This window comes from Cynocephalus volans, chromosome 1, assembly GCF_027409185.1.
Source record: "Cynocephalus volans isolate mCynVol1 chromosome 1, mCynVol1.pri, whole genome shotgun sequence".
Taxonomy (NCBI): Eukaryota; Metazoa; Chordata; class Mammalia; order Dermoptera; family Cynocephalidae; genus Cynocephalus; species Cynocephalus volans.
Genome location: NC_084460.1, coordinates 67,597,326 through 67,618,124, shown reverse-complemented (window position 1 = coordinate 67,618,124; position 20,799 = coordinate 67,597,326). Strand labels below are relative to the sequence as shown.

General features: G+C 36.4%; 1 protein-coding gene across 1 annotated transcript in view; it reads left to right on the top strand.

Annotated features, from left to right (window-relative positions):
• CSMD1 (CUB and Sushi multiple domains 1) overlaps nucleotides 1-20,799 on the top strand; it is a 1,614,989-nt gene that overhangs the window by 1,507,683 nt on the left and 86,507 nt on the right. The window contains exon 50 of the mRNA XM_063099815.1: nucleotides 4,125-4,310. Coding sequence (XP_062955885.1) covers nucleotides 4,125-4,310 — 186 coding nt within the window. The remainder of the gene's footprint in view (nucleotides 1-4,124; nucleotides 4,311-20,799) is intronic.

The following is a 20,799-nucleotide window of genomic DNA, read 5'->3' as shown; positions in this document are numbered from 1 at the left end:
ATATGTATATATAAACACATGCATATAAAATTGATAATAATTGTCATTTATTGAATGCCTGCATTGTGTCAACAGGATGCTACTTATTTGTACATATGATTTTATTTAATCCTCACAATTACCTTTTTATGTAGTTGTTATTAACCTGAGAGTAAATGAGACAACATTCATTAAGTAACTTAAGTCACACAGCTAGCAAGTATCATTGGCAGGAACTGACTCAGAAGTGTCACTTTAAAGCCTGGGCTGTTAAATAAAATATAATTTTACAGGATGAATATGTGATCATTTGCCTAAGCAGCTGGGAAATATAGTGCTATATTGGTACAATTAAAAAGCAACCAGGAAACTTTTCTCTTTATATATATATCACAAGAAATCCTCCACATTCTAAAAATTACATACATTTAGCTAATTGGCATTACAAGAAAAAAATCTATGGAATGTCTGTCACATAGTAATCATGCAAATTTGGGGGAATGAGTGAATAAGTGAATGAATGCTAGAGTTTAACAGGAAACTGCCTTTGTCTCATAAGTCTGAATTTAGTCTACAAGAATTATGCTGTCTATTTGTTACTGAATCAGAAGTGTTATAATTCCATTTTTGATAGATTGACAACCTCAATTTTAAACCTTGCCAAACAGCTTTTTGTTATGACACCCAAGGGGCTAAAACTATAGCTCAAAATCCAGAAAAGATTCCCAGTTGTTTAACAGACAACATAAAGTAGGTCTTTTTAAGTCCTTGGAATCAGGGTTCACTTCTCAAATAAGCTTCCAGATTAACAGAATAGCGATAAAGCTTCTCTCTTTTGGCCTCCTGGGCTTTACATGTGTTTGCAGAATGTCATCTTTCCTGTTTAACTTGACAAAGAAATGTGATTTCATCCTTTGCTAACCCTGAATGAGAATTTAAAGGAAGTTGGGTACACTTCAGGGAGTGGAAGAGAAATTAAGGGTTGTGTGCATGAACAAGTGATCTCAGAACAAATCTCAGCAAAATGTAGAGAAAATAATGAGGAAACTAGGTATGAGAACATTGTAAAATATGAGCATAATCGAAAAGGAAAAATCTATGGCATTTCCTGTAAATTAAGATAAATATTTTACAAATGCTTGGCAGGCTTTGGAAGGCCAAAGGATATTATATATTATTTTAACCCCAAATTATGCCTATATATCTATGGCTTTTGTTATTCATCTACTGCAAATGATTTATTGTGATATACCATAAACACACACAAACACACACCCCCACCCACTCACCACACATATTTCAGATGGTTAAAATAGCTGATCATAGGGTTCCAGTCAAGATGGCAAAATAGATGGTCTCCAGCATCACTCTCTCCCACAAGTCAACCAATATAGAACTATAAAAATGTAACAACAGCCAAGCTGGGCCTGCTGGAGCTCAGGGGAAGAAGAGGAGAAACCTATGGAGTTCATGAAGGTGGGAGAAAACACGAGGAAAGAAAGAAAAAACTGCTCGGAGCATTTTGTGCGGCAGCCGCATTAAGGCTGGAGCTGCTGAGTACATGGAGCAGGAGCCACTAGAAGCCACAGCTGTGCCCTTCAGATGGAGTCACTTGGAGGTGGCAGGGGAGAAGAGGGCCTCGGTGGCCCCCAGGACACCAAGACCACTAATAGGGTTCCTGTGGGCCCACACAGGAGTGAGGAGCCAGAACAGCTGTAAAAGGGGAGCCATTCAGAGGCTGGTGAGTCATCACAAGGGAACAGCACACAGCCAATCCCATGGGAAATGTTTGGAGCATGGGCAGTGGGTGAGATGGGCCCACTGGGGGAACACTGGGGCACGGCAAGGAAAGCTGATCTGCCTCCCAGTCAATGCAGAACCACTCAGAGGAGACGGGTTGGGAATGCAGAATTGCATGAGGTGCAGTTTGATGAAAAAACTCAAGCCCAGTTCTACACAATCCATGTGCACTGGGCCTCTGGAGAGCCGGAAGTACCTATATGGTCAACCATTAAACCCTGAGCTGTACAAAAAGCCTTTCCTAGGGAAACAGCAGCAAAGCAGCAATTTAGCTCAACCGCATAGCTCAAGTACTGGTTCCCACAGGAATCTCCCCCATTTTAGAAGTAAGTAAAGGACAAAAAATTAGTTCCAGCTCAGGCACACCACCAGCGCCTTGGGGCCTGCTACCAGTGCCTCTGGGCCCACCAGGGAACCTAATCCATGGAGCTAGGAACTGGATCCCCTGCACAACCAGGCACACCACCAGTGCCAAGGAGCATGCCAAAACATCACCTCCATGTGGGTGGCCCACCACAGCCACCACAGTAATTGTGGCTGCCGTGAAAGTGGCTAGACGTCACAACCACTATGCAGATGGTCCGCCAGCCACTGATGTGCATTGACACATGGAGAGTCACCAGAAGAGACCAAAGAAAAGAAGAGGTTGTCTCTCTCCACAAAGCCCATTCCAGAGTGATAGAAGAAGCAGCTGCTCTATGATAATATTGGGGGACCTGGTCACACCTGTCAGCATTGGACAGATCATCTAAGCAACAAATGAACAGGATAACCACTAGTCCAGAGGGAGAGAAGAAATCTAGGGTTATCAGTGGTGGGAGGGGAGAGTAAGAGGGGGATGGGGAGAGATTGGACAAGGGGCATAAAGAATAAGTACAATTTGTAATAATATACGTACTAGTAATATTGATTTGATCAACATATGTCAACACTGAATCCCCAAAATATGTATAATCAATTATGATTCAATAAAAAAAATAGTTGGTCATAAATTTAAACACAAGAGAAATTTTAGACCTTGAATTTTCTAGAAGTTTGATTTTTATTAGCATTACATTTTCTTTACCTTCTCTGATAATTTCTCATTGTATTTGTTCAAGATTTTGATAAAGAAAATGGAAACAAAACAACAAACTGAACAATTCAAACTAAACCTCAGATGACCTGGGGCCCTCACTGAACAGAAAACAGTCTCAGTGGGGAGTCATAAGATTTACTTCCTGGTGACAAGCACTACCCTAGGCTAGTCATTTTATCTTTCTTACCCTCAGTTTTCTGCATCTTTAAAATTATAAGCTTATATAAACTCTTCATCCAGTCCAATTCTAACATGCTAGGTGTATTTTCTCATTGGAATCTCTGTGGGAAAATTTTTTAATGATCTAAATTTAAATCCATGATGTGATCATCTCTAATATTGATCAGATAAAAGAAGGCCCTTACTTTAGTTACTGCAGAGCCTTTTTTTGGCAAGTGCACCGGAACTGGGGATGTGATGGTTGGGGAGTGTTCTCCTCACTTTGCCTTACTCTGTCTCATTTCTGTAACTTGTAGTCATTTAGCTTGAGGGTTTTTTGTCTTATAGTAAATAAGTCTGAATCAGAACTAGTGAATTTAAAAAGGAAATGTTCATACTGAATTCTCCCCACATCTTACTTGTGTAGAAAAACTGTCTTCTTCAGCCACGCCTATTTCTTGTGCAGTCTTTTACATAAAAGCAGATGCATATGATGCTGGGACTGTGCCTCTGCCCTCGGCAGTGGTCCTCACTGCGTCCTGTACGTTGTTCCTCAGGCCCTGATTTCTGATCGATGATTTATAAAATTTTAGGTTTTCTGATAATAGGTGCATGGATGCCTTTTGTTAGCCCTTCCTGCTGCTTAAAGGAAAATGAGTCAAGGATGGGGGAGGAGTAAATAAGAGGAGAAGGATTTTGAGACCTGATGTGGGGGTGTCTTACACTAATGCTGATCCTTATTCAATGTTGTGATGCATTTTGTGAGAATAAAGATACCATTTTATCCTTCCCCTTTCTTTTCAGTATTAAACGAAGGAGTGTGCAGGATGCTGTGCTCCTGTGACCACACCACCTGACAGAACATGGCAGGCTGTGACTGCACTGCACCAGAGTGTCTTCTAGAATGATAATTATAGAGATATTTCATTCTGACCAATTTTCTATTGTTCTTCATTAAGCCTAACTTCCTTAAAAATTTGAAAATGTGTATACTTATGCCACACCCCAAACATATAATTAACATTTTTGATATGTATTTGAGATAAGATAAAAAATAGTAAAATATTAAGTTCTATAAGATTAAGCCTGCATTCATTGTATTTTTCAGCCGTGTCCTGTGGAGTCCCGGAATCACCTGGTAATGGCTCATTTACGGGCAATGAGTTCACGCTGGACAGTAAAGTGACATATGAGTGTAATGAAGGCTTTAAGCTTGGAGCGAATCAACAAGCCACAGCAGTGTGCCAAGAAGACGGGTTGTGGAGTAACCAAGGGAAGCCACCCATCTGTAAACGTAAGTGCCCTCATGTGTTTGCCCGTGTGTGTAGATTTAGCTCAGAAAAGAAGTCACCAGGACAGCTCCAGCTACGTGTGCAGAGGTGCCCACCGCACTGCAGGAGCCCTTGCCCCTTCATGGGAGTGACATTAGATCCAACATATTTCATATGAAATACTGCAACCATTTAAAATGAGCTATGCACACTTGCACGTGATTCAGACAAATCCTGTTGGTTTCGTCAGGATGGTGTAGAGCTAGGGCTGGGTCTCTGGTGCTCACAGACCCCTCGAGCCCATTCACAAACCCTTCACATGCAGGTCTATGCGCTAGATAACTGGACAAAACGGCCCTTGGAGCTTGGTTGAAGAAGGAATAGTCTTTATTCAGCACACACACATCTAGGAGCTAGGCAGTACCAAGGAGAAATTCAGAAACTCAACTGCTACCAGCAAAGTCCAAAGAAAAACTGAGCAGCTGCCAGCAGAGTAAACATGCTCTATTTTTAGAAACGAGCTCTGCAGCCAGCCTGCTTCACAAACTCTGAAGAACACACAATAGCAATAACTAAAAAGATACATGTGTGCACATGCACACTAACTCCACCCACACACAACTTGTTTACAAGAAATGTCCAGGGAGCCTGACTAAATTATCCTATTTTCCCCACAGATGGACATTATGTAATTCATACAGCAAACCGTGTCCCATGCTGCCATTTTCAATTTGGAGAGGTTTAATTTAGAACATATTGAGACATTAAGCCCAGCAGTATCACTCTACGCAAGATACTAAAACATAATTCAACAGGAGTTTTCCTCGTCATCTGCCATCTAATTTTAACTTCTTTGAAGTCAAAAGCAGTGCTTAGTTTACTCACAGGTCACCTACTATGCATAACACACTGAAGCTGAGTAGATAAAGCATTAATTTGATTTGTGAAGTGAGGTAAATCTTTTAGGAAGCTGTTTACAGTAAATAAAGCTGTTTACAGTAAATTCTTGAAAGGGTCATAAGTTTGGGTCCAGTTTGGAACTCTAGTTTATAATGCACAACCAAACAGAGCAAAGGTTCACAGACACACACACACGCCGAAGGTTTTCATCACAGGTATACTAAATCTAGCCTCAGACTTGAAATAATCTTACCTCCTAGTTTATAAACATTAAAACATATATAATATTTCTACACATGAAATGATATTTTTGCTCTAATTATATTAGCAAAAGGGAACCACATGGTCTTCAATTATAAAATTGTTCCTCTTTTTCTGTATAGTATTTTGGTCATGTTAAAAAATTTTACATGTATTAAAAATACATGTTATATTGACTTCCTCCATAGTTTTTATTTTCCTTCTATCATTTTAAACATTTTTATTGCACTTCCTGAGAGTGAGTTAGGCAATACTGAAACAACATTAATATTTCTTGGTTATTTTCTGTTAAATCAGGTACTGTTTCAGTACAATTAAAAAAATACTATGGGAAGGTAGGATAACAAGATACACTGTTATGCTTTTTCAGTTTAATTCTAAGCAAAATTATTCTCTCCAAATACGAACTTAACCAGACAGATGGCAATAGCACATATGTTTTGGATTGATTATAAGATCAAAGTCCCAGGCATTTAAGGCACTGCTCATTTTGCGTATACCCTGGAGATCACTAATAACAATTCTTGCCATTTTAAAAGTGCCTACTATCCAGCAGATGCTTCAAATAGCTTACCTATAAATCTCATAAAAATCCTGAAAAAGTGGGACACAAAGAACATCACAAATGAGGTGAGAGCTAGTAATTTGCAGAGTTGGGGTTTGAATTCCACTCTCTAGTCCTAACTCCTGTGCCCTTTTTATTATGCCAGTAGTTCTGTACTCTGCTTATGCATTACAATCCTCTAGGGAGCTTTAAAAATCTACTTACGTCCATTTTGACCCTGAGAAATTCTGAGTTAACTGGTACTGGGTGAAGACCAGGCATTAGTTTTTCTTGGTTTGTTGTTGTAGTTGTCATTGTCTGTCTGTAAGTTCTCTGGGTGTTTTGCTTACAATTTCAAGTATATGTTAAGTTTCAAATGAAGTCCCATTTCAAATTTATGTAATGTCTGAGAAAGATTTGATAAATGACAAGGTAACTATATAAAATATAACTTTTTATTTTCACATCTTTTGTTTTTTCATCTAATAGACTTTATATTTCGGAGCAGTTTTAGGTTCACAAGAATATTCAGTGGAAGGAAGGTCCAGTCATTTCCCATATACTCCCTTCCGCTGGTCACCCACAGCTTTCCCCATTGTCAACAGTCTCCACCAGAGTGATGCATTTGTTACTGTATATAAACCTACACTGACACATCATTATTATCCAAAAGTCTGTAGTTTATGTGAGGGTTCACTCTTGGTGTTGTATGTTCTATGGGTTTGGACAAATGTGTAATGACTTGTATCCACCATTATGCCATCATAAAGAACAGTTTCACTGCCCTAAAAATCCTCAGAGCTCCTCCTGCCCATCCTTCCCTCCCCTAGCCCCTGGCAACCACTGATCCTTTCACTGTCTCTATAGTTTTGCCTTTTCCAGAATGTCATATATTTGGAATCATATAGTATGTAGCCTTTCAAATTGGCTCTTTCACTTAGTAATATGAATATAAGTTCTTTTCATGGCTTGATAACTCATTCCTTTTTAACACCAATTAATATTCCATTGTGTGGATGCACCAGAGTGTATTTATCTATTCACCTGCTGAAGGGCATATTGGTTGCTTCTAAGTTTTGGTAATTATGAGTAAAGCCGATACAAACATCTGTGTGAGGTTTTGTGTGGACAGAAGTTTTTAATTCATTTGGATAAACACCGAGGAGTGCGAATGCTAGATCAAATGGTAAGAGTATGTTTAGTTTTATAAGAAACCACAGAACTGTCTTCAAAGTGCACCAGCAATGTATGATAGTTCCTGTTGCTCCACATCCTTGCCAACATTTGGTGTTCTCAGTGTTCTGGATTTTGGCCATTCTAATAGGCATGTAGGGGCATCTCATTGTTGTTTTAATTTGCATTTCCCATATGATAACATATGATGTGGAGCATCTTTTCATATGCTTATTTGCCATTTGTATATCTTCCTTGGTGAGGTGTTTGTTAAGGTCTTTTGCCCATTTTTAATCAGGTTGTTTATTTCCTTGTTGTTGACTTTTAAGAGTTCTGTGTATATTTTGAATAACACCCTTTATTAGAAATGTTTTTGCAAACATTTTGTCCCAGTCTGTGTCTTATCTTCTTGTTCTCTTGATGGTGTCTTTTGCAGAACACAAAGCTTTTCTCCTGTGCTGTCTTCTAAAAATTTTATATTTTTGCACTTTACATGTGGGTCTTTGATACAATCTGAGTTAATTTTTGTGAAGTGTGTAAGGTCTGTTTCTAGATTCATTTTTTTTTTTTGCATGTGCATGTATAGTTGTGCCAGTAGCATTTGTTAAAAAGTCCATCCTTTCTCCACTCAGTTGCTTTTGTTCCTTTGTCAAAGACCAGCTGACCATATGTATGTGGGTCTATTTATGGACTCTATGCCGTTCCATTGATCTCTTTGTTCTTTTGCCAATACCACACTGTCTTCTTACATCTATTTTCATGTGGCTAAAACAGAGTATGACAAATTTGACACTTTTTTCCAAAATATTCTAAAGATGATTTTAATAATTTTGAGGATTAATTAAAAGAACATTTTCTAGTGTTCTAATAAATCAGTCTTGTTGGTTGTAAATATTTATAGGGTCGTATTTGACATTAGCAAAAATTCCCTAATCAACATGGATATTTTCACTACCTGTTAAGCCTTATGGAAATTATTTTGCTTGAAGATAATCCAGCTCTTTGGGGATCACAGATACATTGTTTCAATAGCATTTTATTTTAACCAATGAAGCATTATCATTAGGTTAATTAACAGATACCTCGCACATGTGCCTATTACTTTCCAGGGTGACAAAGTGAACAAGAACCTTGGTTTGTCACCATAGTGCTGCATTGTTTCTGAACACATGTGGGACAGAATGCCTTCACAGCATAGACACAAACTGCTTTTTAGGTCCAAATGAGCCATATTTATGTGTGAAGACTATGAATAATTGGGTTAAGCAATTACATGTACCCAAATTTTTAGCTCTTCATTTGGTCTCTAGAAAGTTTATGCAAGTAATCTAAGTCTGCCAAAGAAATGGATTGACATCGTGGAACTCCAACATAGAGAGTCAACTTTGTGAGAATTATAAGGGAAAGAAACAACATAGCTTTTAAGTTCCTGGTTGGGGGTAGAGGAAGAAAGAAGCAGAAAGTTACAAAAATGTGGAAACAGAAAAAATGCACAAAACTTTTAATGAATGCCCTGATTTTAATCACAGCAGGAGCAAATACCTGACTCAGCTTAGGTACCAGGAGTGATCAGTCTAGGATCAAAGTTTACAGAGAAGGTGGCTGGGACCAGACCTTGGTCTGAGGAAGTAATGGTGATCACCAGAACCACTTTTTGAAGAGTAACTAGACATTGTGTTTACTGAACATTCGTCCAAGCCACATTATTCAATTATAATCACAATCCTCTGAAAAAGGTATTGTTTTCCTTATCTTACTGGTTTAATAAAAATCAAATACCTGTGATATCCAAATTCTGCAATTTGCAACCAAACAGATTTGATTGGTCATCATAAAACCCTCTAGGTGAGTGTTGGAAGTCTCCTGCTGCTGTGGGGAAGGCAGCATGGACTCTTTTGATTAGATACAGGTGCTCTGGGCATCATGAAAACTCAGTGACTGTGTAACGTTCCCCAGGTCTCCTGGGGATGGACTACACCATGGTGGGGCATGAGTTCAAGGCTCTGTCCATCCCACCAGCCTCTGAGTAGAGGTAGCTTAAGGTTTCAGGGTAAGAGGGAGCAAATGTAAGGAAAGATGACTTGAGAGGCCTCACAGCTCTGAGAAGTGCCCAGGAAGAGGTAAAAAGAACTTCAGAAGTGGGCAGAAGCCAGGCTCAGGGTCTGAGAAAGCTCTCAACTACCCACAGGTGGAAGGGAATTTGGAGTAGAAATCTGGCCATTCTTCTCTAGTCCTCAATTCCTCTTTCTCTCATATTTATTCCCTCATCAATCCCTGTCAACCCTGCCCCTGAAACACATCTGTCCACGTGGCTTCGTGTACACGTCACATCCCCTGGCCACCAGTACTCCTGAAACGGCCCCCAGCTCATCTCTCCAATCTTGTCTCCAAACAGCAGCCACACTGATTTTTTAAGCATATAAATCTAAACAGGATATTCCTCTGCTGAAAACCTCCCCAGAGTTCTCATGGTAATTAGAATAAAATTCCTAAACCTTCTCTTCACTTCAACTCATTTCTCCAAAAGAGAAAAAAAAAAAAAAAAGTCAGACTATCAGGAGGTAGACATGGAGCCTGATCCAGATCCTGGATGATTATGTATGTGGGGGTCTTTAAAAAGTTTATGGAAAGATTCATATTATCTTACAGTTCCATTCTCCACAAACTTTTGGAAGTACGCTTGTATATACATATTTAGATGTACACTCCATATTAGAAATGGTTAGTTGCAAGCTAATCTTATACCCCTACTGTCTTGTAGTCTTGGTTCCAATAGCTTTACACAAATTAATGCACTTAACTCTTATGAGGTATGTAATTTTATTATCACCGTTATAGAGATGAGAGTCTAAAGATGGAATGGGTTGAGTAATTTGGCGAGACTCACAGATACAAGTAGCAAACTCAGGATCTGGTTCAAGGAAACCTGAAAAGAGCGCCCCTGTTCCTAATGTCCAGGCTGTACTGACTCTAGGAATTTATTAGCTCTTGTGATTTTTAAGTTTTGTGTTTAATACTGAGAACACAAACAGGAAAAAAGGTGCTGCTTTAACCTACCATGAATTTACTCTGGTAAGTATTAAGTAGGTAATAGGACAACCTTTCATTTGATGGTGTTTAGTAGACCAAATGGCTTCAAGGAGAATGTATATTTATGTCAAAAATTTTCTGAAAAATATCACAAATGAGGGGCCTCTTGCAGTTCAAAGGCAAATGTTACATCAATTAAGAGAACTATTTTGTGCTTATGTAGAACATTATGTTACAACATAGAAAGTGGTTTAATTTATACATATACTTGAATTTTTCTATTTTAAAATACATATCTAGATGTACAATTGCTTTAAAGTTATAATTTAAAAATAAATGGCAAAATTACTTTGTAACATAAAGAAGTTATAGTCTGTTCAATTCAGTGGTTATTAAAACAGCAACAAGCCAATTTGAATTTTAAAACCTACTTTAATACTGATTACTATTTGTTCAGTAACACAAGGAAATAAATATAACATTTATAATAAAATAGAAAATTTCCTTTAACATTTTCTAATTATCATCCCAAACTTTCAAGTGAGCATTTCTTTTTCCCCAATTGTTTATTAGACTTTATAAAAGGGAGATTTGGACATTTCGTTAAAATGCTTGGGCTGGAAACCAATTTAATTTTTGTTTGGGGGAGGGTGTTTTCTTCACTTGGTTTAAATTAAAGAAATCGGGCAGAGCAAGCATAAAATTTTACCTCTTAGTCAGATAATTTGATGACTATTAAATTCTGAAATACATATTTCCCCAAGGCCAATCCTTTGTATGCTATGTTGGTATGAAACAATTTTATGTTTCTTTAACGGGTGCAATAATATGTAGATCAGTACACTGCATCTCAAGAGGTAAGAAACACTAGCTTTGATAAATAGCAAATGTAAATCATAAATAAAATTAGTTCATTTCACTGTCAGGTTTATTAAAAGAAAGGCTGTAACAAGTGAGAGTTCCAGTTTGCGTTCTTTCTGCAGTCGTACACATCTCCAGGGCAGACGTTTCAGGCTCATTTCTTGTCCTTTTAATTATTCACTGAAACTGGATTTGGATCATTGAAGATATGATTCATGCTAGTGACATAATAAAACAAGTGAGGGCTATTGGTATTGATGCATCAGGTTTATTAGTTTGACAAAATGATGAATGAAAATGTGTCACGTACTGTGTATTCAGGAGGAAGCAAAACTATTAAGCTAACCTCCTAGTGAAAAACTAAGTTGACATTGTAATCCCAATATGTGGGGTGGGTACTGTTTTTATGCTTTCAGTTAAAACTGTTAGTCAGTGAAGCAAGTTAGTCATTAATAATTTATTTATGCGGACCTCCTATGTGCCAGGCATCATGAGTACTTTACTGATTAAGAGTAATGTGAATAAGAAAGAGAAAGCAAGCTGAAGTCATACTAGATCATTATGTGATCTATAAATAGACCAATAATAGAAACACTTAAGTTATGTATAAATAACTTCTATACATATCTATTATCTATATATGTATATACATATATGTATATACATGCATGTATATTTATACATGTTTTAAATATATACATTTATAATCATATATATGCTATATATATACATGCATATATGTAATTTATGCACATACATATTTATATATGTGTATGCATAAATGTGTGTTTATATGTAAAATATGAAATACATATAAAATGTTTGGGAATATATATTTAGCCTCTTACCTTGTGATGGTTAATTATAGGTGTTAACTTGACTAGATTAAGGAATATCTAGGAACCTGGTAAAGTGTTATCTTTGGCTGTGTCTGTGAGGGTGTTTCCAGAGGAGATGAGCATGTGAGCCTGAGTGGCGAAGCTGGGAAAAGATCTGCGCTCAGTATTGGCAGAAACCATCCAGTCTGCTGGGATTCCAGAGGGAACACAAATGGAGGAAGAGGAGAATCTCTCTCTCTCTCCATCTGCTGGAGCTGCAACACACTCTTCTCTCCCAACTGTGGACACCAGAACTCAAGACTCTTCAGTCTTTGGGTTCCAGGATTTAGACCAGCAGCACCTCCTGGCTCTCAAGTCTCTGGCCTCGGACTGAGAATTATACCATCTTCTTTCCTGGTTCCGAGGCTTGGACTGAGCCACGCTACTAGTATCCAGTTTGCAGATGGCCTATCATGGGACTTCTCAGCTTTCTTAATCCCATGAGTCAATTTCTTCAATAAATCCTCTCTCGTGTATCTATATACATATCCTTTTAGTTCTATCTCCCTGGAGAACACTGACTAATACATACCTCCTTACATAATGGCCTACAAAGTCTTGCCTTTATCAATTACTTCTATTCAATTACTTCTGTTTTTAGAGTATGTGCTATGCTATTAACTTAGAACCTTGACAAAGATCACTTTAACTCAAATCAAATCACAATGCTGCTGTGCTATGAAATCAATTAAATATCTGGCATTATGGAGTTTTCACTACATGTCAGGCACTGTTTTAAGCATTGTACGTGCATTAAACCTTCAGTCCCTACAACAGTCCTACAAAGTACTTTTATCATCCCCATCATACAAACAGGAGCTGAGACCCAGAAACATGAATCACCTTCGCAAATTTGAGCACTTGCCAAGTATTTTCTACTAGGTATATTTTTTCCACCTGTTTCATTTCATTCCAAAAGGTTAAACATGACTTAATGCAGCTTTTTGTGTTTTATTTAGAGTTGTCAACAGAAGGGTCCCCTTGGTCCCCTGGTGCATGTAAGAAAGTAAAGTTTGCACATAAATGCTTAACAAATAGTAACTACAAGTTTAGTTTTACTTGGGTCTCTTATGTCCTCTAAGTATTAGAATATCCTAAAGAATTTAGATTGTGCATGGAGTTTTGAGGAATTCATGTATTAAATACATGCAGGACTTTAAAAGCCATTCTGTACTGTATGTGCATATATGTTGACTTCTAATCTAGTATTTATTCTGCCAGATGTTATGTTGAGCAATCAAGTTCTTTTTGTTTTATTAAGTATAACTATATTGGCATCTTTATCTTTTGTATTAGTCTGTTTCCGTTGCTCATAACAAAATGCTTGGAACTGGGTGATAGATAAAGAAAATGAAATTTATTGCTTACAAATTCTGAGCCTGGAAAGTCCAACGTCCATCTGGTGCTGGCGACAGTGACCCAGGCGTCTCACATTAGAGGATGGTGTAAGCAGAGGGAGCAGAGAGAGATAGAAAAAGACTCTTTTCTTCTTTTAAAGCCCTCAGAACCATGTGCCTGATCACCATTTTTAATCCATTCATGGTCTTACAATCCAATCAACCCTTCAATGCCCCATCTTTCAATTACCATAATAGGATTTCCCACCCTTTTAACAGTCATAGTGAAGGCTAAGTTTCTAATAGGTAAAATTTGGGGGACACAATTCAAGCTTCATTGAGTTTTGGGGGATGTAATTCAACCCACTACATCTTTCATATAGCAATTCTAAACCTGTACATGGGTACAGATAGGAAAATTTACACACATTTCTATCTGTATATGAGTTCTTGAAATCAGTATCTCTACAGAAAGATTTGGTGCTGTTGCTTTCTTTGAAATGTTACAATCATGTACTATCCAAAAATAATATTTTCGCACATCCATCATTCATACTGACATTTAAAAATATAAACTGATACTATGTATAATATTATGCATTAAGCTCTAAGAATTTAGAAAAAACATCCTAGAAGGAAGTTTTCAAGATGTGTGTTTTTACATTAGCACTTTCTCAAGCATCTTCATGATATTACATGGAATCATTTATGTTTGGAATCTTAGAATAAGTAACACATATAAAATAGAATTTTCTTGCTCTATTCTAATATCATAATGCTAAAAAAACAAGAAAAATAGAATGCATTTTCAAGACATATTTTTATGGTATACGAGGGTACTTCAGAAGGTTTGTGGAAAAATGGAATTGAAAGATAATACAAATCTTTCAAATATCTTTTTGAAGTGCCTCATAATATGTACATATTTAACTTTTAAAAACATTTGAGTTTATTTGAAAATTTTCAAAATTGTTTGTTTGAACCCTATGAAATTTCCATTTTGTTAAGTACTGAAGAATTCAATGTTAACAATATCATAGTTCATCCTCTGTAGGAGCTAATTCCTTTAAGTTACATGCAACTGTTTTCACCTTGGTTAAACACACACACGCACACACACACATACACACAGACCACTTTCCCATTTCTTGTAGACAGGTATTCATGATTTATTTACTAATATTGATAAAAACACTTTGAAATTCTAGTAAAAGTGTTTTTGACTAGAAAAGAGAAAAGGAAACAAAAATATTATGACTGGAACCTATGTAGAAATGTTCAACACACTTTAAACTGTTTTTAATATGCCACAAAACATTTCCTTTAATTTTTTCTTATTTAAAAAAGATATAAATATTCTAAGAGATTATTGTTTTCTATAAAACATTTGAATCTTCTATTGATTTTTTGTTGAGTAATTTTTAGTAAAATATGTATACCGGTATGCTATCTACACCTTGGTTTGCCTTTTCCCTCAATAATAATCAGAATTCATGTGAGCACCTAAAACTTCTACAAGCCACATATGCTGTCTGCCTGAAAGTTAATGTTTTTGGTGAGAGAATTTGGCTGCATTAATGTTTTGGGAGAGTTGTCATACAGGAGATGAGGATTTGAATGACATGAGATTTGAATGATCCTTTTTTATTTCAATCTTTCCACCTCCCCCAAATTGTCAGAGGCTTACTTCTTCCTTTGAAACAGAAGAAAGAGAAGTCGAGGAAAGAGGGAGGGGTCGTATGGGCAGAAGAGACCAGCTGGTCGGTGGTCTGAACGTTGGGAGCAACAGTTATTTCATGCTCCCTCTTCCCCATTATTCCTCTTACCAGTCACCCAACACCTGTACTTAGTGCAGGGCCTCACGGTCTCCTCTGCGGACAAGAACTATGTAAGGACCATCTCTTTTTTAAAAACCTTTTGAAGGAACGTTTGTTTATTAGCTTTAGTAAGAACTGAGCCAACCCATTGTGAGTTTACTTCAGAAGATCAGCAAAGTCCATCACTCAGAACATCAGTATCAATCTGGGATCTCTCTGTCTTTCATTTTTAGTATATGCGTATATGTCTATGTGTGTATTTCCTCCCTGAACTTTAAATGCTACATCCCTGTTTTGTGGACTGAAACAAATGGCAGCTCACAAATATAAAAACTTCTTATCACAAATTTGTGGATTTTAGAATCATTATATTTAGATGTTAAATTATTGTAGATTTAGTTACTGATGTTGGTTCCAGTATTGATATTGGACAATACCAATAATATTGACATTGTTTAAAACAGGCATTTATTTAATGTATATCTAAACATCTAATTGTACTTATTTTCTCCATGACATTTAAAATTGAGCCTGACAAAAACAATATTGATAAATGAAGTGACAAATTGAATTTAGTTCCAAAGGTTGTTTGTTCCCTTACTGCAGGACTTCAGCAAGGCTTTTTATCGTGTTTTCCAAATCTCCCTCCTCATCTTTTCTCTTTGTCCCTCCAGACCTCAGAGAAAGTTTGAGATGGTGATGACTTTCTGATCTATGATCTTGATATTTTATATTTGCTTCAGTCATATATAAAATTTTATTTTTTTGACACTTTGAGGAAAAATATCAAGGAGATGTCTCCTTATCAACAACCTGTCTAAGGATATGTCTGAGATCTGAGTCACTTTTTGGGCATTCAGTGAAACCTGCTTTAGAAACTCCCCTTCTATTATGATAGCTTCTTGTTATGGCTATATTTATTAAAACTAGATTAATTTTTTAGAAGAAAAATGTATTTTTTAGTTTGACTTTGAAGATCACAAATATAATATGGTAATTGACAATGAGTAAAGTATATATCAATATGAAATAACCTTAATTTTTTAAGGCATAAATTAAATATGATCTCTGGGATTTAAGGCCATTATGTAACTTATATTTCTGTAGGAAGGAAAATATACTGGAAGACCACAGACATCTGAAATGATTTCTGAATCTGCATTTTTAAAAGGTTCTAAAGTGTATAGGAGTTCAGTTAGGACTCCCTGATTTCATGAGAATGAGGAGAAATCTGGTGATGCTGGGACCCTCAGAATATGACAGCGTTAAGAAGGTACAGATTCAATCAGGCATCTTAGGAAAGAAGGGATTAGGAACTTTAAAATCTTCAGACTTCTTTGATGCCTCTAAAAGCTATTACTTTCATGTAAGCCCATAAATTTCTTCCTAGAAGTATACTTTAAAACTCTCTTAATTCCCTATCTACTCTTATAAATAACTCATATAGTAATTATTTAGCAAAGCTCTGAGGTTATAACAAAAATCCCAAAACAACTTTTGTCCTTAAGAATTCCATGTTCTGGATTCAGTCTTGGTGGAGGGGTTTCACTGCAGACCATTGTTGAAGTTGGATATGTAATGCCTTTAAATAGTCTCAGTATCCTGGTATTTTCCAAAGACTTTATAGTCATTATTTACCCAAGCCAAAGTAGTCTTGTTATTCAGGTTTCTAATGTACCAGAACTAAAACTAACTTCTCCCTCCAGCACCCAGTCAGCATAGATGGTTAATGGTGCGCTGACAGCTCTGCTTTAGTTGTGAGTATGAAGAGCAGTTATGAGGCTGATTATATCATTCTACTCCAATGGCATCTAATCATAATTTTACAAACCTAATTAAATGTGCTTGATCTAAACCTGGTAATAAGAAGCGCTTACCCATATTGACTACGATGGGATAAAAAAAAATCTGTGTTTAAAAAAAAAAAAAGACAAATGCCTCCTGGATCTAGGGCTGATTACGGCATCACAGAAGATTTATGATAAATGTAATACATGAGAAGGGGTACTGGTGGGTTTTGTTTATGGTGGCAACATTGTCATTGTCTGCATATCTTAAACAAAACAGCAGTTAGCCTACTTGTTTTGCCGTGGGCTGAATGAGTCTACAATAAATCAAAATCACTCATGAAAATATTAAAACCCAATATTTCTCAAATAAAATGCAAAGTATTTTGCATGTTGCTGAAACATTCACAAGTCAAAGAAAATGTGTCTTTTGTGCACAGAAACTATGTATTGTCTATGCTTTCAACTGATCTGATTTGAGAAGTATAATTTAGGAATTTTGGGTACAAAAATGTGTCAACCATGTCAATAGTCAGTGGTATTAATCATGTAAAATACTTTGGAATGGTCTGTTCTCCTGCATTTGTTGATATGGCAGAAAATGATTCCATAATAATTGTTTTCTTTAAGGTGATAAAAAGGAGTTTGTATTTCCTTAAAAATAAAAAAGGAATGTAAAATAAATTGACAGACTGAACTCTTTCTATCAAGCCAACAAAGCCCTCATGTTTTTGAAAACATATTTAATTTTACTAATCTTGACCTGGCAATTTATTCACTTAAAATTGTCAAAAATATTGACTTATAAAATTTATGTTAACAATTTTTTTTGGCTAAGTTTTTCAGGTGGACCAAATTTTTAAAACTTTTTTAAAGTGTTGTTATTATATATTTGATATTTGTATGCTAGTGTGTTTGGAGTCGTCACAATTGATTTAATTCTGAAAATTATGTCTGATGTCACTTATATTAGTCATTTGTATAATAAATATAATTTTCTTGCATTGTTTCTAGTGGCCAGGGAAAGTTACAAGTCAGAGAAATATAATGTGGACACACAGATGGATTTCTAGCCTGGTTTGAGTGAGACTGGGCTTCTTTGCTCATCAGTGAAATGCAAATAATAAAAAAATAATTATAATACCCACCTTTCCTTTCTCAGTATTGTTTTGAAAATTAAATTAAAGTAAAATAACATACAATTACATATACAGTGTGAAAAGAACCCCTTTTTAGTAAAATACTAAACAAATACAAGTCAGTGGAAGCGGTGGTCATCTGTAGAAGCCGCCTGTGTAGTTTCTGGCCTTTAGGTAATTGAGGAACACCGGCAGGTACAGGGAAAAATCCCGAGTGACTTCCGGTCTAAGATATTTATTTTAGAAAGAGTGAAGTGTTTTCTTTAAAAATGTCAGCACAGTGCAGGGAAGCACAGTGGCACTGGGGCTGCTTTATGTTGCCTTGACCATAACTCAACTTGGTACTTGTCAGTCTTAGGGGAGACGCACGTGTTTGTTCCAGCTGGCTTCTGAAAGGCAGGGCAAGCCCTGGGCAGAAATGAGAACCAGGCAAGTAATTCTGCCCAAGGCCCTGCTTCCCTTTCTCTCCAGTGCCCTTAGCTCCCTCTCTGCTTTCATTGTTCCGTGTTCTACTCATATTTTTGCTCTAGTTCTTAACTTTGGCTTCATGTATTCAACCATCCCATACGTTTCGCAAAACCTATTATGTTTAATGTCATGAAATAAAAACAATCCTATAGAGCAGAATACTCAGTTCTGTATGAACCATTTGTCATAGCTTCTTAGTGTGGGATATATTTGTGTTGCACCTAGACCCTATATTTTTGCTCTTTTTCCTTTTTCCTCTCTCAGTGTTGATGTTGTGGGAAGAAATACAAAATTAGGAATATAACAGAATCATTCTAGTTTTCCTAAATAATTTCTTGTTAAACTGTTATGCCTTGATTTATATAACCTTTTATATTTATGTGCTATGTTTATATAATAAACATTTATATATACACATGTAAATTGTATATGTATATATGTATGCATGTGTGTGTACATATGTGTGTGACAACAAGGCAGCACTTAGTTTAACTGCTTCCAGTTTTTCTTGAAAAAAAAAAAAGTCCTTTCAACTTTTGCTTTTTTGCAGCCTAATTGAGAAATATTCTTTTGCAGTCATCCACTGCTCCTAAATCTCTTTGATCCCTTGGTTGGCCTTTTTCTGGCCATCACTAATGTACAGAATACCTGGAACCTAAAAAAATGAGGGAAAAGCATTTGTAGTTTCATCAACCAGAAACAACCACATCAACCTTTTTAGTATGCATTTCAGCTTGATTTCCTTCCTGCTCTTTTCTTGAGGTCTGAAGCCCATTCTCTGGGGCATCTTCAGACTCCTCCTCATATACCCCCTCTGTGGGCTGTGCTTTATCATTTGCATATAGCAAATTTGCACACAGCAGAACTGCAGTCCTGTGGATCCATAGAGGAAATTTTCCCTAAACTATTCTTTCAGGGAAAAGTTCTTCACTGTGAAGCGTTTGTGGTTCTCTTTAGTCCAGTCAAGAAAGGTCAACGTAGTACTCATACATGCCTTAAGGACAAGTACATATATGTATATTGGGGTGGGGAGAGGAATGGTATTCCAGCCAGAGGGAACAACATGTGTGTCAAAGCAGGGATGCCCACTTGAGTGTAACTGGTAGAGAAGATTTGTTGGGGGCAGTGGCCTTAGATGTGTCTCGGCAGGCAGGCAAAAAGCTGGATCCTAAGGTGCCTTTGTTTACTGTGACCTCAAACCAGGAACCTTAAACCCTAAGGCATTCACATTATTTCCAAGGTGTCTGTGAGCAATGAAAATTTTAAAGAGATCAATTTCTAATTATTTTTTATAAAATAAATGCTATTGTGTATATTTAAAGTATACAGCATGATGTTACGGGATACATGTAGATAGTAAAACCATGAAGCAGATTAACATATCCATCATCTCACATAGTTACCCATTTTTTGTGTTTTTGTGGCAAGAACAGCTAAAATCAACTACTCATTTAGCATGAACCCCATAAACAGTACAATTTTATTAATAACGGTACAACTTGATTCCTGGACTTATTATACAGACTTTGGAATTAAAGCAATGTGGTACTGGTACAAGAAAGGACAAGTAGACCGGTGGTAGGGAATAGAGTCCAAGAAACATTTGCTTGATTTTTTGACAAAGGTGACATTTCAGCACAGTGAGAAAAAAGGTATTTTTTGTCCATATAGGAAAAATGAATCTTGACCACTACTACATAGCACATACAAAATCAATGCAAGATGATTATGGAACTACATGTGAAAGGTAAAACATAAAGCTTTTATAAAAATACAGTTTTATATATTTTAAATTCCACCTGTATCATCATGGATTAGGTAAAAACACAAAAAGACACAAAAGCCCTAATAACAAAGGAAAACAATTGATATATCAGGCTACATTAAATTTTAGTTCTTCATTTTTTCAAAACACATAATTAAGAAACTGATAAAGGCAAACCAAGAAAGGTAAAGATATTTGAAGGACATATATCAAACAAATATTGTTTAAAGAATTCTGGTAAGAAAAATGCAGAAAGTCTAATAGATAACCCTACAACTCCCATTCCAGAATTTGTAAATTTATAAAATAAAAAAGAGGACACCAGGTGTTGATAAGAATGTTAAGGAACTGGAACTCTAATACATTGCTGGTGAATGTGTAAATTGACATATTCATTTTGGAAAAATGTTTGGTAGCATCTACTAACACTGAAAATACCTTGTGAACTAACATTCCCAACCCTGGAAATACACCTATGGATATGCATTAGTATATTCATCAAATGACATGCTCAAAGCTGCACTGTCTGTAAAATCCAATAATGGAAGACAA